The 17,989-nt window shown below is 37.8% G+C and overlaps 1 protein-coding gene across 7 annotated transcripts in view; it reads left to right on the forward strand.

Moving 5' to 3' along the window:
* ncoa1 (nuclear receptor coactivator 1) overlaps positions 1-17,989 on the forward strand; it is an 82,598-nt gene that overhangs the window by 30,983 nt on the left and 33,626 nt on the right. For 6 of the 7 annotated variants that reach the window (XM_040018580.1, XM_040018585.1, XM_040018587.1 and 3 more), the window contains one exon: positions 10,463-10,568. In XM_040018580.1, coding sequence (XP_039874514.1) covers positions 10,480-10,568 — 89 coding nt within the window. In that variant the 5' untranslated portion in view covers positions 10,463-10,479. Of the gene's footprint in view, positions 1-632; positions 9,235-10,462; positions 10,569-17,989 lie in introns of those variants that run through there. The other variant, XM_040018584.1, reaches the window with a different exon arrangement.

The raw sequence follows: 17,989 nt of genomic DNA on the forward strand, positions 1-17,989 counted from the left end.
AATAAACCACCAAAAAACAAAAACAAAAACATACATCAGTGATTCCAACTGTTTAACTTGGAACACAGTCGTCAACATTAACATTTCTTAAGTTGCAGTTTTTTAAGGTCATAGATCTTACATTTTTGGGCGTTTTGGTGTTTCCACCGAAGCGCAGCATTGGCGGACCTTGAAGATCTTGGACTAAAAAGCGAAACAACAAAGAAAAAATGTTGGCAGATTTATTATTGTTTGTTGCAGCCTTGCTTTTATCTTTCTTGGATTTGCACAGATAACTTTGACTACATATACTCAAAACACTAACATAGATATGATGTTGAGGTAAGCCAGATATGTGTTTAAATGAGTCATTTCCAGCAGTTTTAAAAGCAATTTATACAGTTAAGTGCGTATATATTTGGAAAGAGATTAGACAACGGATTATCACAATGGATATTAAATGACACAACTCACATGCAATTGAAGTGCAGACTTTTAGCTTTAACCCCGGAACTCTTTCATGGCATGCATTTTTAATTTCTTTTTGCTATTTGGGCTGATTGGGACCTGATGAATGTAAAAACAAAGATTACCAGATTTGTATTTTTTTTTTTTTTTACCTGATTTTTGTTTCTGAGAAAAATGAGATCCACATATGAAGACATTAGTTTTAAATTTTGATAGAACAGTGGCAGTATAATGTCCTTGTAAGTGGATATCAGGCCCTTGTAGAGCAAAATTTTGTATTTTGCTATAGATTACCCTAACTGTAGCTGAAGAACATGGCTTTTTTGCATAGTTTGCAAGACTTTTTTCTTATGGCGTGCCAAATGTAACCCTCTGCTACTGAAACAATATTCAGCAAGTGAGAATTGGGTGCACATTTTCACTTGAAGAGAAAACCGCTCATTTAAGGAACCTATTGGGACAGTCTCTCGCCAATCAAAACTGATGGCAGCATAGTGCTAAAAACTGTGCTATAGACAGACTGATGTTTATATCATTTATGATGTTGGTACTTACAGAGCTCAGACTGTCTATTACAAAGCAAGAATACCACCAGACTGTTCCAATAAAGAAATAAAATACATCTGTTTTTGCTTTTTATTCCCTATTTTAAAATAATTGATTGTGAGCCAATTTGGTCATATTGGTTGTGATCCTACAGCCGCATGGATGCCAATTCAATCCATGCGGCTGTAGGATCTTCTTTCATAGGAGTCAAGAGGGGTAAGTAGCAGACGGGCACTGCTAATCAAATGAACTTGATCAACTAATCATCAGCAAGTATGACCTTGTCTATTAAAATTTCCTGGCTGGCAAAATCACCCAGGTCACTTCATCATGGCATAATTAGAAAAGACTGAACAGGTAATGGATTGTTTGGAAGGATTGCCGGGAAAAAGCCTGTTCTTTCTAAAAAGAACCTGACAGCATGGCTTAGGTATGCACAGTGGGATCTGAGCAAACCACAAGACTTTTAAAACAGTTTCCTTTGGACAGATGAGACTAAAGTGGAGATGTTTGGCCATAATGCACAACACCATGTTCTGAGAAAACCAAACAGCAAATATCAGGACAAACGCTTCATACCAACTGTCACAGAGGGTGGAGGGTGAGGATTTGGGTTTATTTTGCAGCACCTTGCAGTCACTGAGTTCACCATAGACTTCACAAATGTGAGGCGGAACTTTCATTTGGGAACTATTTTCAAACCAAGACTAGACATGGAGAAAATATGTTAATATAGAAATTATGATGCATTTTATGCAATTGTTCTTTTAATGCTGTGTCAATTTTTGGGCCTTTTTGTGGCTAGGACAATGCAGAGAGTAGACAGGAAAGTAGTAAGAATGAGGGTGAATGACATGCAGGAATGGGTCTGGAGCTTGATCATACCCAGGTCAGAGCAGCAAGCAGTACTTTACCTGTTTGAACATCCTTCAGTGTAATGGTCAGCTGCTCAACCAACTAAGCAATATCAGCACCTGTCGTTCCCCCCTTTTTAAAATATCCCTTCCGCCAAGTAGCCATCTGACAAGCTGATAGCAATTTTGGTAAGTAAAAAATGGCTAATGATAGGTCAGTAAATCTTTGTCTCAGTGCCATGACTGATGACATTGGAGATGCACTGAACTGATTTTTCCTTATAAATTTCACTTAAAGATTTAGTAAAAAAAGAAAAAAAAACTTAACTGAGGATATTTGTGTCTTTTTCCATAGAAAACATTCTTTTTCATTGCTTACATGCTCCAAACTGGACTTCAAAGTACCCCTCGCATGGGGGTCCATGCTTTGGGACTGATTTAATTTGTAGAAAATTTGTATGCAGACAGGGTAATAGTTTGTTTTGGAAAGCAAGCTTGCGGCGCACTCTAAAATCAAGCCAATTCAATCTTTGCTCTACATAAACTGTAGGTCACAACATTTGTTTGAAAAGTCAAACGACATTTCTATTTCTTTTTCCTTTTTTGTAAATCGACGGCTGGTTTGGAAATGTTAGACTAGACTGCATATTTCATTTATAAGCAGACAATATATGGAATGGAAAATACTAAATTCCCATTATGCAGAAGAATGTAGGAAGCCAGGGTAGTTTGTGCTATTTACTTGAACATCAAGACGATGCCTCCCAATTTTTTATTAATTCATTTTTATGTGTAATTACAAAGATATGAGACAACATTGCCCCTTTTCATCTAATCTCACTATGGTAGCAAATCCTTCCTGGATTCAGATCTGATTTAGGATTGTCTTCAGATGTTAATCACATTTAACTTGTGCCAGCACCCACCTCTGCTATAATTTCATGCAAATCTTTAGATACATTTTTCAGTAATCTTGCTAACAAACAAACAAACTGAGCCAGGGAATTTCCTGCATAGGGTTCTTTTCTGTGAATTAAATGAAGTGAAATAACAGAGAAATTCATATTGTTTTTTCCAGTGGCACAACAAAGGCACCTTTGCTTTATGTATCTACTTAAAATAAGCCAGCATCTGACCTTTTGCCAGTCCTTCTTTTGATTGCATGGTCAGATCAAAAAGCTTTTGAGCATGGCACCTCCAGTTTATTTGGCTTTGCAATTACTTTCTCTACCATATAACTCTGCAGCATGGAAAGCACCTTGAGTATTCAATACATTTATTTTTTTCGAATCCACTGAGAATAACTTGAGTTACTTCTGTCACAATATTTGACTCCACTCTATTTTATTAATGATATTTAACTAATATTAAGTAATGAGAGTAATGAGAGAATCTGTTTGTTTGTTAATTGAATTGTGAGAAACCAAATCCTAAGCCTGCCCTCATGTGGAAACCACATGGGGAAATAAAAAAATCTCCTCAGCTTGAAGCCTTTTCAGAGAAGCAGCTGCTCAGTTGAACCTGCTGGTTACGTGACTGTAGTGAACCTGCACACTCAATTTTCCACCGGCACGTTTGCATCCTGATTTGCTATGTTTCACTTGACACATGAAAGAACATATAAGTCACTGGCTGCTCTATATGCCTTGCTGAAGCTGTATACATTCTCTGGTCATGTCCTATATTTGAGAGGGTGGGCCTCAGCAACAGTGACTGAGCATGGGTTGTACCAACATGATGCAGTAAAGAGGGGTGGCCATGCTGCATGCATGAGCAGTGTCGTGAGCTTATTTTACAGATAATTATTTAAAGATATTAAGCTATTAGCCTTTTACTATAACCTTTTCACATCTGTTTATGGCATTACTGAAGATCCAGTCATATTTAATTCTGATCAAATCTCTGGTCAGGTCGATTAATATCAGGCTCAAGATGGAAACCTTGACATGTGAATCTGAGGGAATCTTTCTGTGCTTTCTTCTTTCTTTCTTTTTTGTCGCTGTTTTATCCAAAAGATAAAGGTTCTTTGAAGGAGCCAAAATAATAAAATGGGACCTGGTGAAAGGTTGTGTCTACATTAGAAAGATAAATAATGGGTCTGTATTGAGGCTAAATGTCATTTAGGTCCTCCTTATCTCCTTGTTTTCCACACTCTTCAAGCCCTGCTCTGTAGCTGGTGGTCTCTTCCTTACTCCCCCTTCTCCAAGCCATACATTACGGCTGCTGAGCACATGCATGCCTGCGCATGTGTGTTCGCGCGCGCACGTGTGTACATGCAGCTCTGCGGAAGCAGAGGGAAGCTTTGAAGGATCTTTGAAGGAGAAGAGACAAACTTAAAGATACTGAGACGGCTGAAATGGGGAGCCCGTGGAGGCAGTGGACTGTGTTTCTCAAAGGTCTGAGTCTGTTGCGTTGCTGCTGCTGCTTTTTCTTCTTTCTCTTTGGCGACTGAAGGCTCTCACCATACAGCACATACGGAGAGGGAGGTGAGGTCAAAAGGTGCAGGACCTGGTCTACAGGTTTGTGGGTTAGAGTGTGAGTTTTCCTCTCTCCCCCTTTTTTTAATGTTATTTTTTGTTTGGTCCCTACTTTCTGTTTACTTTGAAGCTGATATGTGTGAAAGTGTGTTTGAGGATATGCTCGCGCTGCAGCTGTAACTAATTATGATTGTTTCAGTCATATGCAGCACAGCTTGAATGCTATAAGAAGTGCAAACTGTGAAAGCTGTCATCCGCTGTGAGTTATACTCATTCAAAAGGGACAGTTAAGGGTAGTAATATAGCAGACTGTTTAATGTGCTGCTTAGTGCTTAGATAAATCCTCTGTTTAATCTGCTGTGGGGTTTTTGTTTTTTTTTTTAATAGAAAAAGGAGAGAAGACAACAATATGTGAATCCTGCTGCACAAATTCCATAATTGAATAAATGTATGTGGAGTGGAGAAAATGGAAGGTTAAAGGAGAGCACTTGAACTTCTCATCACGGACCTGACCGTTTCATCGTAGGGCCACATTAGTGAGAGGATTCATATTTAACCACTAATTTGAAATGTGGTAGCTTTCATAGTGTGACTGCCTGTAAATGTAGGGCTGGGTGCTGGACTCCAAACTAACTTTTTCACACCAGCTGGCACTAGGGTGCCTAACTTTTCACTTAAGCGTATCAGAATATATGAAAAAGTGCACTTAACTTTTTGTCATTTCATTTCAGTGATTAGATAATGGTGTATGCAGTAGAAGCACGGAGTGTTGTGACAGTTTTGAAACTGAGACTGAAGGTGGTTCAGGTAGCGAGTATCATAATTGTGGAGTTTTTGTTTGAACTTTGAATTTTATTTAAAGGGATGGATTAAGGCTTGGATGGATTAAGGTATTAGTCAAAGTGTGGTTTTGAAGTATATCATGTGTCACTTCTCACAGTATTTGTTGTAGTATGCAGACTCTCATGCGGCTTAAAGGGTCGGAGTGTAGTACGGGATGTTGTTTGTAGCTCCAATTTAAAGATTCCCCCAAAACTCTCATATGAAGACCAAAACTGCAGTTCCACTAGTGGCCACTGGAGTCTGGTTCCAAAAACGAGCCATGTTCAATTATGCCATTTTACAGCATTATAAAGCTACAGAAAATTAAAAATAAACATTTAAAATAAACAGAAACAGTTTTGGCCTCAGTAAATAGCTTAGCCCTTCTTAATACAAAAGTATGAGTTGTTTTATAATAGTACTTGGGGGTAGTTGGCACTGTTCTGGCACAGGCAGCTGTAGCTGATTGGTGTCTGCTTGGGGTCATATTTGTTAATTGTAGTAATTGAATTTTATGGCCCCACTGTGCTTGTGCTGGAGATTTTTGGAGTAAATTCTAATTCTTAACACTAATTAGGAGGTACCTATGCTGGGGTGTAGCTGTTGTAACATCTATGGGTGCAGCACTTGCTCATAGCTTAAAACTCCCTCATTTCATCCAAGTACTTTAACTTCTGGCTCCAAAAAGCCTATGCAACCAGGGCCAAAACACTCTTAAAACTTCACAAGTTGAACTCCAAAGCCTGGGTGACCATTTCCATCTTTTATATACAGTCTACACTTGCATTCAGATCATTGGTAGATGCTCCAGTTTGCATTTGAGATGGTAATCGGGCAGCCAGGGACAAAGAAGCCTCTCGTCTTTTAGGGTCAAGTTTCACCAGGATCCTGAAACGCCTCCAGGCACTTATTAAGGCAGATATAAACAGTCATATTTTATTTATTTTTTTATGCTTAAAAGTTTGCCATCTTTGCTGTAAAAGCTTTTTTTTTCTCGCAGAAAATAACAATTCTTACACTCTGTTACTTGAGTGTCACATCCTCTCCTCATACAGCAAATACGCAGAACATAGACAACTGTCTAAAGCACTCTGATGTGAGATTTACCCGAGCACAAACAAAGCGGTTTTATCTGCCTTGACTGGTTGTCCACAGACAAACTGCTGCAGAAACCTTGCTTAAAGACAGCCATGTGGGTGCTAAGAATGAAAACTTTGTGCTGAATGTCTTTCGTTTGTTTTAAATCCTTTGTAGTCATGCTTAATAACGAATATTTGCAATATTTCGCATGGATGGTAGTCGATGGATTCTTTTGTTTGTTTATATAAGCGTGTTGGTGAGTGAAGTGTGAAAAGTGTGAAAATTCACACTTAACTGGGTGTAAATTGCGTAAAAACTGGATATTGATATTTTTCCCTAGATAGAGCACTTACATCATCACAACAGGGGGATTTTATTTTATTTTTTTAAACCTTTAAAAATGGTTGCTGAACCTCAGAACATTTGAAATGGCCATGGCCTCATCTGAGGATACATGTCCTGTTCAGCTTGTTTAGTTATTACAGTACCATGTTGGTGTCCCACGTTTTTCCTCTGTTTGAAGACCATTTCCCAGCCCCTTCCTCCTTTGTTATTTTCTCACAGGGGTCTCCAAATGCTAGGGGTCTTACTAAATTTTGATCCTCAAGCTTTATTATCAGTAAATGTTACACTCAGACCCCTTACTTTTGTTTCCGTTGATCAGCAGAACCCAGAATCGGACTGAAGGGGCATGTGAGTCACTTGAAATAATTAGCTCTCTATCGAAGATGCTCCTGTTGCTTCACCGCGTCAGCTCTTTTGGCTGAGAAGACGCAGTCAGAAACGAGCCCTAAAAGCACACCAAGACTGTAATGGAGAATCGACTCATGTGTTACTGTTTGACACGTAGTTTGGTAACGATAGACATTAGCATTTAATGTTTTTTACCAGTTACTTATAACTTAATATCCCACCAGCATCACCTCTTTCCAAGTACAGTAATGTATGCAAGAGGGAGTACAGGGGTGGTGCACAAAATGAGCTTAGTGACTTTACACTGCAGTGGCCTTCTTACATTTGAAGCATTCTCAAATATGCTTCTGGTATCACTTCCTTTTGTGTTCAGGACCACTTTTCAACCAGGGTTTGACATGTGCATGGCATCATTCACGTCAAGCTACGCTGTTAGGTTTTTAGACGTGTTTGTGTAGGTTGAAAAGCCCCCTTCATAGGCTGTGCCCAGCCAAATACTTACAAACAGGTTAATCTTGAGGATTAACGTTAACCTTACTGGTGCTTTAGTCTGAAACTAAGGGAACAAAGGCAGCTTGTAGCCTCAAACAAAGAGAATAAAGCAGTGTTGCCCTGGTCGGATGCCCATCCATCTCTGCAACGCTTCAGGCCTGTCGTTCCACACTGGTGCCCACTGGTTTGGCCATCATTAGATTGCTGGAACTGTGTACACATTGTAAGTGACTTAAATGTATATAAGTGCAATACCTGCCCTTAGTCTCAGTGGAGCACCTGAATGAGATAAAGAGCTGAACCAACCAGTTGGCACAGACTTGTGACTGCAATTTCTTTTGCTTGCTGGTTAGCAGCAATTAAACGTTCAAACTAGGACTGAAATGACGCTGTTCTCTGACAGATGAACTAAAAATACATACAAAATTGGTTAAAAATAACTGACCGATATACTCAGGCCTGCAGATTTTTACATCTCAGGCCATGTGCCCTGAGATGTAAAAATCTGGTTGTGCCTAGCCGATGGGCTTCACAAATTCATTTTGAATCATTCTGAGAAAAAGTATAAGTGGTTGTTTTCATGGTACAAAACAGAAAGCATAAAGCATCCTCTTGTTGTAGACTGATAAATTAAACCTATCTATAAGGCGAGTGAGTACAGGGCGTTCGGCAGATGCATTTGGTGTTGCTTGCTTGGTACATTATCAGACATAATCACTGCACCTGGTGTTCTCTTTCTGACAGTGAACTGTAAATTTGTAGATGCGTTCCCAGAAACGTACCGGCTTTACCTGAGCTTGTTAACCATCATAAATGATGAGCGTTATGATGGGAAGGTCACTCTGAAAAGATGGATCCTCTTTCTCTTACACTTAACATTACAGGTGAAACAGTCCATCAGTCTGTAAGTGCAAACGTTAATTTTCAAGGTTAAGTTACAAAAGATAAATAAATAAAAAAACATACATTTAAAATTAGTCAATATTTGGTGCCTTTGGAGGCATGTTGATATCAAACTAAATATTATTACTATTTTATCTGACAAATGAAATTAGAGCCTCTGGCCTTTTTTATGAACATATACCAAGTTAAGGGTTGACTAAAGCATTAACATTTTTTTTTTTTTTTTTTTTAGATATTTGGTAGGCAAAAAAAGATGTTGGCTACGTAAAAATGTCTTTTTTAACTCTTATTTTTATTCCTAGATTCCAGTCGAGCCATTAATATCACCTGATGTGTGTTATAAATGTTTTTTCCTTAAAATATAGCCAGAATTAACACATTTGTAACATAAACAAGAATAAATTATATATCATACTTGCAGCTCAGGCTCTTATATTAAATACATACTAATCTCTGACTCTGAAACTGGGCTGAATTTCTCACTGTTGTGGATGGATGTTTTTTAAGTGCAGTGGGTTAGCACTACAAGGAAGGCGGAAGCAGAGCGGGGTGATTTGAGGTGAAATGTAAACAGTGCTAGTCAGGAAGGATTAGCATCCCGTGAGCAGCATGGACTTGCAGCGGCACCCAATACTTGTGACAATGGCAGCCTGTTTTTCAGTGGGCTAAAGAGGTTGTGTGTATGTGTACAGATTTTTCTTTCAGTCACAACACATGAATGTAAATTTTAAAGAAAAAGAAATTTCCCACAAGTAGTTGAAAGGCTTTTATTCATGTTTATGTCTCACCTTCCTTTTAGAAATCCAGAGGCGCCGCTGTAGCTTACCTAGTCACTCTACACATCCTCTTCCCGCTTTCCTGTCTACTCTGAACTGTCCTGTGAATACAGGCTACAGAAATTGAAAAGATTTCCGTTATTTGTAAGCAGTCAGCAATCTCTGTACAAAAATGCTCATATCAATTGCATTTGCATATTACAGTGTATTTCTTGTAGTACTTGTGAGATGCTATGTAATAGTAGGTAAACTATGAATGGGAAAAGCCAGATGTTGCTTGGACGTCCACTAGATGATGAAATATTTAATATTTAATTGATATTCAACACTAGTTAACTTGTTTCTGAGAGCTTATAGTGCCAGTGGGAAACTTATTGAAACTGCAGAACATATTGTGAGAAATGAGTGGCTGTACATTGGCTGTAAAAACTCCAGTGATGAAAGTGGCTGATCTGCAGCCACTTTCAGCTCAAGGACTTTAACATGCAAAGAAGATGTATGACTCAACGTGCTACACATTTCAGCAGTATTTAAATTAGTTTGATTGCTCACAAATCTGAATAATTGTTGCTAAATTTGTCACCTGGAACAACTGTCAGTCAGTCATAGACTCTCATTATTGTCTACTGGTTGGTCCACACTGTTGTAGATAATAATTCAAGACTACATATGTAGGGCAAGGTGTCCGGATCATTTGGAAGAGTAAAGGATGAGAGTGACATGTAACTAATTTGTCAACCTCATACATGGCTTATCAGTTGAAACATGTAGGTTAGCCTAATATTAGCCACTCAGCATTAATAGTGAATTAAAATGTTCTCAGCACAAAATACTCTTCTTGAACTATATTCAGAGGTTGGTAGAAAACTGCAGGTGAAGGTGATTTTAAAAAAGGACTGGTCAGGACAAATATTAAAGAAGATGCACCTGTGTAAAAGGGGTAAACTTGTGTAGTTAAATTGGTGATCATGTTGATTGATGATGGTGTTGACAGAAATACACACAATCATAGCGCCATGTGATTATTTGGATTATTACAGTAGTGTTTGATAGTGTTATTGACTTTTGTTTTAATTGGGAATTTGTTTTACAAGGAAAAACAAAACAGCAGAGTCGGTCTTGTCTGACCGAGGAGATTCAGTGTGGCCTTGGATTTTGTGCATGTGTGGTTAGCTCTGCCTGACAGTAGGAATTTAAAGAAATAGTTGTCCAAAGTCTTTACAAAATCTGTGGCTTTCCTGTGCTCTTTTATCTGCACTGGTTTGTAGGAATGGATCTGGGGGGGGGGGGGGAAGCTGTGGGATTTACATTAATGGCTGCTCTCATTTTATTCCTGACACTTCTTTTTACCATGTGTTTCCCACCCCCGCAGGTCAGTTAAAGCTGAAAATGAGTGCAGTAGGGGAAAGCCCTCTGGACCCTGCCACGCCAGAGTTACGCAAGAGGAAGGGCTCGCCATGCGACACGTCAGGGCAAAGGTAAGACCGGCTGCATGCCTTTTTTTACAACACTGACAAACATTACACGGATAGAGCCGGAGATACTGTGAATCTTTATTGGTTCATGATCAGCCAAAAGATGAGTAATAAAAACAATTATCAACCATATCAACCTAGCTTTTTTTTATCAGTAAGGTTATAAACGTCTAAGCTCGTGAAATTATGTCGTAAAATACATGTAAACAAATGATGTTTGCATTAAAATGTGTTAAACCATTAAATGAATTGCCAAAAACTGACTGATCAGTGAAATTCAACTGATGAGATCACAAGATAAAATCGAGCTCATAATTTTGTCATTACTTTATTTTCATTATCACATCAGAAGTTACATTTATGGCAGACTACATGAAGCGTTGCAAAATGTTGATACAGAAATGTTATCACATTGCTTTTACTTGAGCTGCAGTATTGATGAAGTGCCAGCAAAAAGGGTTTTTCCTACACAGAGGAATTTTGGCACCTGCACAAAGAGCTAGCAATTTTTTTTAATCAACTTTGTTAGCAGTGGCTTAATTTATAATCATAAATAAATGAAGGCGGGAATTTTAATGCATTAATTGCGAATAATGAATTTGAAAAAAATAATGCGTTATAAAAACATTAATGCATTTAATCGCACTTTGAATTCCAAGCAAAGGGGAACTTTTGTCAATGCATGACTTCCTGGCATACCGATTACACTGATGCACACAGCTACAAAAATGGAAGAATCAGAAGAAAGTGTGTTGTTAGTGTCACTACCCGATCCGTACCGGAAACCCGATCGGTACCCCGCATGCGCAAATCTTACGTCACTTCCTCTCTTTGCCAACATTGCGACATTCAATATATTTGAATGACACGGTTAGCACCCAGTTAGCTCCTAGCATTTCTCAACAGCTCTGCCTCCTTTTCGACTGCCCGGGACATTTAAACAATGGATAATCCGTTTACAAACAAATTCATGCTTTTCTCCTCAACAGAGAGCGTCCCCCGATTGAACAACAGCGCCGTAAAATAAGAAGAATGGCGCCTAATTACAGACTTAATAATATTGACTTAGCAATGTGTCACGTGAAGATTCATCAGCCAGATTAAGTGTTTACTGACAATTGACAGTGATGGCGCACATCATCATCACTATTCCAACAATCCTCTCCTCACAGACAAGCATAAACACACTCGACTATCGCTAAATCAAATTTAACACGCATTTGAAATCACACTAATTCAGTTTATAATAGGGTTCATTCGCTCGGTCAGCAGGTGGCGGTATCCTCGTACACTGGGGAGTAAACTGCCATTAAACGAACAGAAGAAGAAGAAAACACATGCACATGCGTGGTACGGATCGGGTAGACCCGATTTGTACGCTCCGACTTCACACATGCGCAGTAAGGATCGGAGAGTCCTGATCCGTAACTATCTTTTTATTTTTCGTTTTTGTCTACATTGTACTGAAATGCTTCATTATTGCAAACATTTTAAGATATACTTATTATTCTTAACATCTTAACAGATACTCTGACCCATAACTATCGTAAAACGCTACGACCGGAAGTAGACACCTTTCGCGCATGCGGGGTACCGATCGGGTTTCCGGTACCGATCGGGTAGCGACAGTTAGGACTCATTTAATTTAAATTACACTTTAAAAGACTACATAGCAGAAGTCTTGATAAAAGCGTGGTTTTGTGCAAACTGTGCAAAAAGGAGTTTGCATACCACCGCAGCACTTCAACCTTACAGTACCATCTAAATGCAAAACATGTTGCAGCGAGCACAGAAACTAGGAGCTGTTAGTGCTAGCAGTCCCAGTTTGGCAATCCAAACTTGATGAAATGACTGGCTTCAGGACCAAAATTACTAAATCAGCGTCGGACAAACTTACAGATTGTCTCGCAAAATGGATTGCTCTGGACTGTAGACCACTAGCAGTGGTAGAAGATAGGGGTTTAGAAAATGTGCTACAGATTTAGATGAGGAAACCCTGTGTAACAGGGCCCTGAGTTTTTACAGAGCAGAATCCACCATCAGGGAGGCAGACTGCCCGCCGCAGTAGTGGTCCAGTCGAGCAGGGGCCGACCCACAGCTGTCTGTCCTGGCCTGCAAGTATTTGATTAGTCTGGCCACTTCTGTCTCATGTGAGAGACTGTTGCAGACTTGCAGGTCACATAGTAACAAAAAAGAGAGCTGCCTTGAGCTCTGAAAATGTGAACAGGCTAGTTTGTCTAAGTAACTGGCTGAAAGAGACGGACTGTAAGTAAGAATGGAGTTATTGTGAGTCCAATGGGTTTATTTTTGCACTAAAATGTTTGATGATCACACCGTTTTAGCCTAATGTACAAAATAATGTTGGCTAAGATTATTCAGATTTTAAAGGTGAAGCTGTTCAAATAGCCTTTTATGTTTCTGCCTAATTCTTTTAGAAGAAAAACTGCACTTTATTTTGAAATTTTTATTATTATTTAAAGACAATACCATTTTAAAAATGTACTAAAAGTACTTAAAATAGCACTTTATTTCTAAGTCTGCCCAATTTGGCCAGGGATATTATTTTTGTTTCTCTGTTTTGCATTTAAATGCAGTTTTCCCCCCTATAAATCAAAAGAGCTTGAGTTTGCAATATTCATGTCCATGTCTATTATTTGTTCTGTCCCCCACTAAAACCTTTTAAAATTAAAAAAAAAATTTCTTGTGCAATTAATCAAGATTAATTAATTATAAAGCCTCTAATTAATTAGATTAATTTTTTTTAATCAAGTCCCACCCCTAAAATAAATATAGTGGACATATTTAATTCTCAGATTGCCGAATTCTTATAAAAATCATAGATTATCCACATAAGGTAACGCAATCATTGCCTTGGTTGTACATGGCGAGCATGCTTACTGATGACTTGTTTTTGCTCATTTTTGGTCAGCTGGGCTGTCACTGTGGGATTAGGCAACTCCAGATGGGAGAAATATAACGTTTTACTCAAGGCAAAATAGTGTTTTATTCTGCCTCGCTTTGTTTATATTCGTGGACATGAAATGTTATGTGGTTTTTTTTGTAGTGTGCTTTAAAAGAAAGTGTATTTTTGTGTCTGCAGCACATATGTTGTCCAGACTCATCAGTGAGGATACGTGACTATAGTCAGGAAATAGAGCTTTTAGACATTACTAACTGTTGTATTATAACCCGACCAACCTTTACTTGGTTACAGTTACACATTAAAAATAGCTTTGCATTAGTAAAGTATTTTTAATTAGTAAGATATTAAAAATAATATAAATCATGGCTGAAAATATGATGTCAGCAGCAAAACGATTTGCTTCACAATCAGTCTCTCTAACTTTTAATGTGGAGGTTAGAGGTTTCTTGCTTTTTAAAAGTATAACATATTAATTTTGTAAACATGAACACCAAATTGGTACATGTGATGAAAAATCATGTTACGGGACATACCAATAGTTTGGTGAAATTTGTGTTCAAGAGCATGAAGCACGAGGATTTCATGAACTAACTTTGAGGTTGCTTAGTTTTTGGAGGCAGTTTGCTAGGGATGAATGTCTATTCCCCAACCAAGTGGTTACTGGAGATTCGTGGTAGAGATGGCACGATACCACTTTTTTATGTCCGATACCGATATCATAAATTTGGATATCTGCCGATACCGATATGAATCCGATATAGTTCATTTTATAATCAACAAAACTGTTTTTTGTTTTTTTTTAATATCTTGAGGCATTTTGTATGAGTTCATACTCAAGTTTTAAAAAAAACAAACACTAAAGCTATTCTGTTATTCCTGTATGCAAAAAATACACTGCACCCAAAATATTTCATAGTTCAGCAATACTGATCAATCTAATTTACTTAAACCTACACCATCCAACCTATTCTGGTATTCTAAACAGTACTTAGCAGAAATATTAAACAACCTTACTAATAGGGTTGCAAACTCCCAGCAAAAACAAAAGGAAACCACCCCCCACCCTCCGCCTGATAATGCTTAATCGGCGCAATCTACTTTAATTTAATGCACGTGTAAAACAAATGCACAGAAATCAATTATTTTTCTACATATTTAAATACATTCAACATCTTTCTTCAACAGAATTACAGACTGCACAGATGGTTACCAAAGGAAAAAGTACTGTAGCTTACCAGGGTACATATTAGAGTTAATAGTTCCTTTATACAATAATGGATTTCTATACATTTTACATCAGATGAAAACTTTGGTTGTAAGATTCAGATAATTATTTATTAAAAGCTAGACATGACAATTAGAAAGAAAAGTATTTATTTGTGCCCCCCTTTCCCTATTAATGCCCTACCTGGCCCCCCTAGCAAAACTTTGCTAGATCCGCCCCTGCACAGTTACCAGCTGTCAGCTACATAGAAAAGGATCCTGGTGTAGAAAGTAATACATTCTAACAACAGCTTATCAAGCTTAAACATGCTGCTGTTGTTTATCTGCTGGTTTCCTCTTTCTGGTGCAAAGTGGGCGATAAACAAACAAGAGAGACGGGAGTTGTGACAGAAAAGCCGATCAGCTGATCATTGATCAGTTTCATGATTGAAGTAGCAGCAGGAGAGGGAGGGGGAGAGAAGAAGAGGCAGTCACTGCATATATTGGTTGTTAAGCTTGACGTGGGAATGCTTTACAAACATTCAGAGATGAACTTACACACTTGCTTTACTTCTCTGGGATACCTTTCTCGGAGATGAAATGCCGGTTTCGTAGCGAGGCTCCAACTGCTCAACCAGACCACCGACAGGTCTCGCACGCCACAGCCGCTCTATCACGTGACGCATGCTGCTCCGACGTGCTAAGGTTATGAGCTGAGTTACGCCATGTCGCAAGTTTTGTTAAATGATTTTGTGATATTTAATGGATTGGATTACATTTTTTATTTCTCTTCGATATCCAATCCAGTAATTTAGGTCAGTGTCGGACCGATGCGTAATATCGGATCGGTCCATCTCTAATTCGTGGTAATCAGTGAAATTCGTATTGCAGACAACTTGGTGTGATCCACCAAACTCCAGTAACTGGAGCAATCTGCTAGCAACCAAAGCGAGCACAAGAAGGTTTTCGGTGCAGCGCTATGTTTGTGACCAGTTTCACCTAGCAACATCCAAGTGGTTAAGGAACCCACATTTGTCTCTAACAACTGGAGGTTGCCAGGGGATCACCAACCGGTCTCTAGTGCGATTGCGGTGTCAGTGATTAAACATCGGCAACAAAAAGTGAAATAACATCCCACAGACAGCCTGTCAAGTACTGACTTCCCTGTGCCAAATATTTTGTTGTTTTAATTTATTTATCACAATTATTATTTATTTGTTAGTGATATTAAAGTGATTTATGTCTATATACTCCCGAAGGAAAAACAAATCACTATAAAGATATAAATGTAAAAAACAATATACATGTATATTTGTATATGTATATACCAAGATACCAAGTTATATACCAAGCATTTTTGCTACTCCAAACAAAGTAAATTTGAGCAAAAAGTCCTAATTAAATAGAAGTAATTAGAAACCTGAGATAAAGTTTAAAGTATAGATTTGACTTTAGGTCAGTATAAGTTTAAGTGGGGCGTGTAGGAGTGAAAGTTCTCCATGTACTGTATGTGTAAATCTATAAGGCCGATAGGTGATGTAACAGCCCAGCTAGCATTTCTCCAGCAGCTACACTCATCCACTTACCCGCTCATTTCACACAGCAGCGTCCTCCCCCTCCTCACCCTTCCCTCGGTCACCACGCCTGTGTTTTCTGGCTGGCCAATGCACTGACCTACTTTTGCTGTTGTCGTTTCACATACGCACAGTCACATATACGCTCTTCTTGCTGCCACATACCTTGCTCTTTCTCGTCCGTTAGAAATGAAATCACTGGAACTCAAGAATAAATTTAAACACCAGGCTGCGCAAAAGGTTAAAAGAGAAGAATCTTAATTTATTTATTTTCTTTTGATTTTTGTCCAATTTCAATATTATAGAAAAATGCCACAGGTGGATAAAAAGCCAATGCAAGAAAAAAGAGGATCATGAATTTACTTTCACAGTTTAATCTATAACCATTTACTTAAATTTAACTGGCTGTTGTTTTGTTTTTTTTTGTTTTGTTTTTAAAAAAACAATCTTTTTTTTTATAAGTAAGCAGTGTTAAAAAGTATAAATAAATCAATTTGATTGCAAAAAAGCAACACCATGGTAAAATGGATTACAAATATATTAACACTGAAACCAAAGGTCAGAGCTGAAAGCATGATTCAGATTCGATTTAAGCTAATTTTATTTTAATCTGCATTAATTGAAAATTACAAAAATGTCAAATGTCGTATTTACAAGGGCTTAAATAGCAACAGCATTTTTTTTTTTAACTGAAGGAGGAAAAACATTAAAAATATAATAATCTCAAGGTCTAAAATCATCTTAAAAGTTGTAAATGCCAGCATTGAATGTAGATGTATGTATTGATGTATGTTTCTTTGGCATCAACAGCAATAAAGCAGAGGTACGAGATGCTTTACAAAATGTACAAAATAGTTTAAATAGCAACATTCAAATAACTTGTGTAACACTTTCTATCCTAACTCTTTCATACAACTTTATCACAAACAAAAAATAAACAAAACTTAGTCTACTTTATTTATTCAATAATGCTGCTATCAATAAAATGTGATTTGTGCTTTAAATATATCACCAGCCTTCCAACAGTCTAATTTGTGCTCCGTTAAAGATCATGTGTTTCTCCTTCATTGCAATCTACGTTACTCTGCTGGATCTCCTGTGTAATGTGTCTGAGCACATTGTGTTGGGTCCAACCAGCTTTCTGTTTGTTTCTTTGTCTCTATTGCTGTCAGTCACAACCAACGGTTCGAGTCACTCATTATTGTGTAATAACTGCATATTTAGCCTACAGGGACAATTATAGTTTTCTCTTCTGCTTCTGCTCCTGGAGGGGTGCTGATAATTGCTTGTACATCATGGGTGATTTTGTTTAAAGAATGTGTGTGTTCTCATATGTATCCATTAATCCATCAGTAATTGATTTTTTTTCTTCTCTTGTCATAATCTTTAAAAAAAAAAAAAAATGCCAATACTTTTTGCTGCCATGTACACATTTAAAAAAAGTCTGCATTTTAAAAAGAGATGATGATAATAATAATAATAATAACAACAACAACAACAACAACAACAACAATAATAATAATCACATCTTCTTAAAGTTTTTTAAAGCTCTTCATGACATCTTTAAACTTTTATATTCACAACGAGGTAAATGTTGACCACTGACATCAACAGAAAGTTAGGCCAGTAATACTATGGCTGACACAAAGTTCATCCTTATTGATTACATTACTAAACATGGTGATATAGTAATGCCTTATTACTAAAGTGTTCTAAAGTTTTCC

The sequence above is a fragment of the Simochromis diagramma genome, unplaced genomic scaffold, assembly GCF_900408965.1.
Source record: "Simochromis diagramma unplaced genomic scaffold, fSimDia1.1 OVJJ01000802.1, whole genome shotgun sequence".
In the NCBI taxonomy this organism is placed as follows: domain Eukaryota; kingdom Metazoa; phylum Chordata; class Actinopteri; order Cichliformes; family Cichlidae; genus Simochromis; species Simochromis diagramma.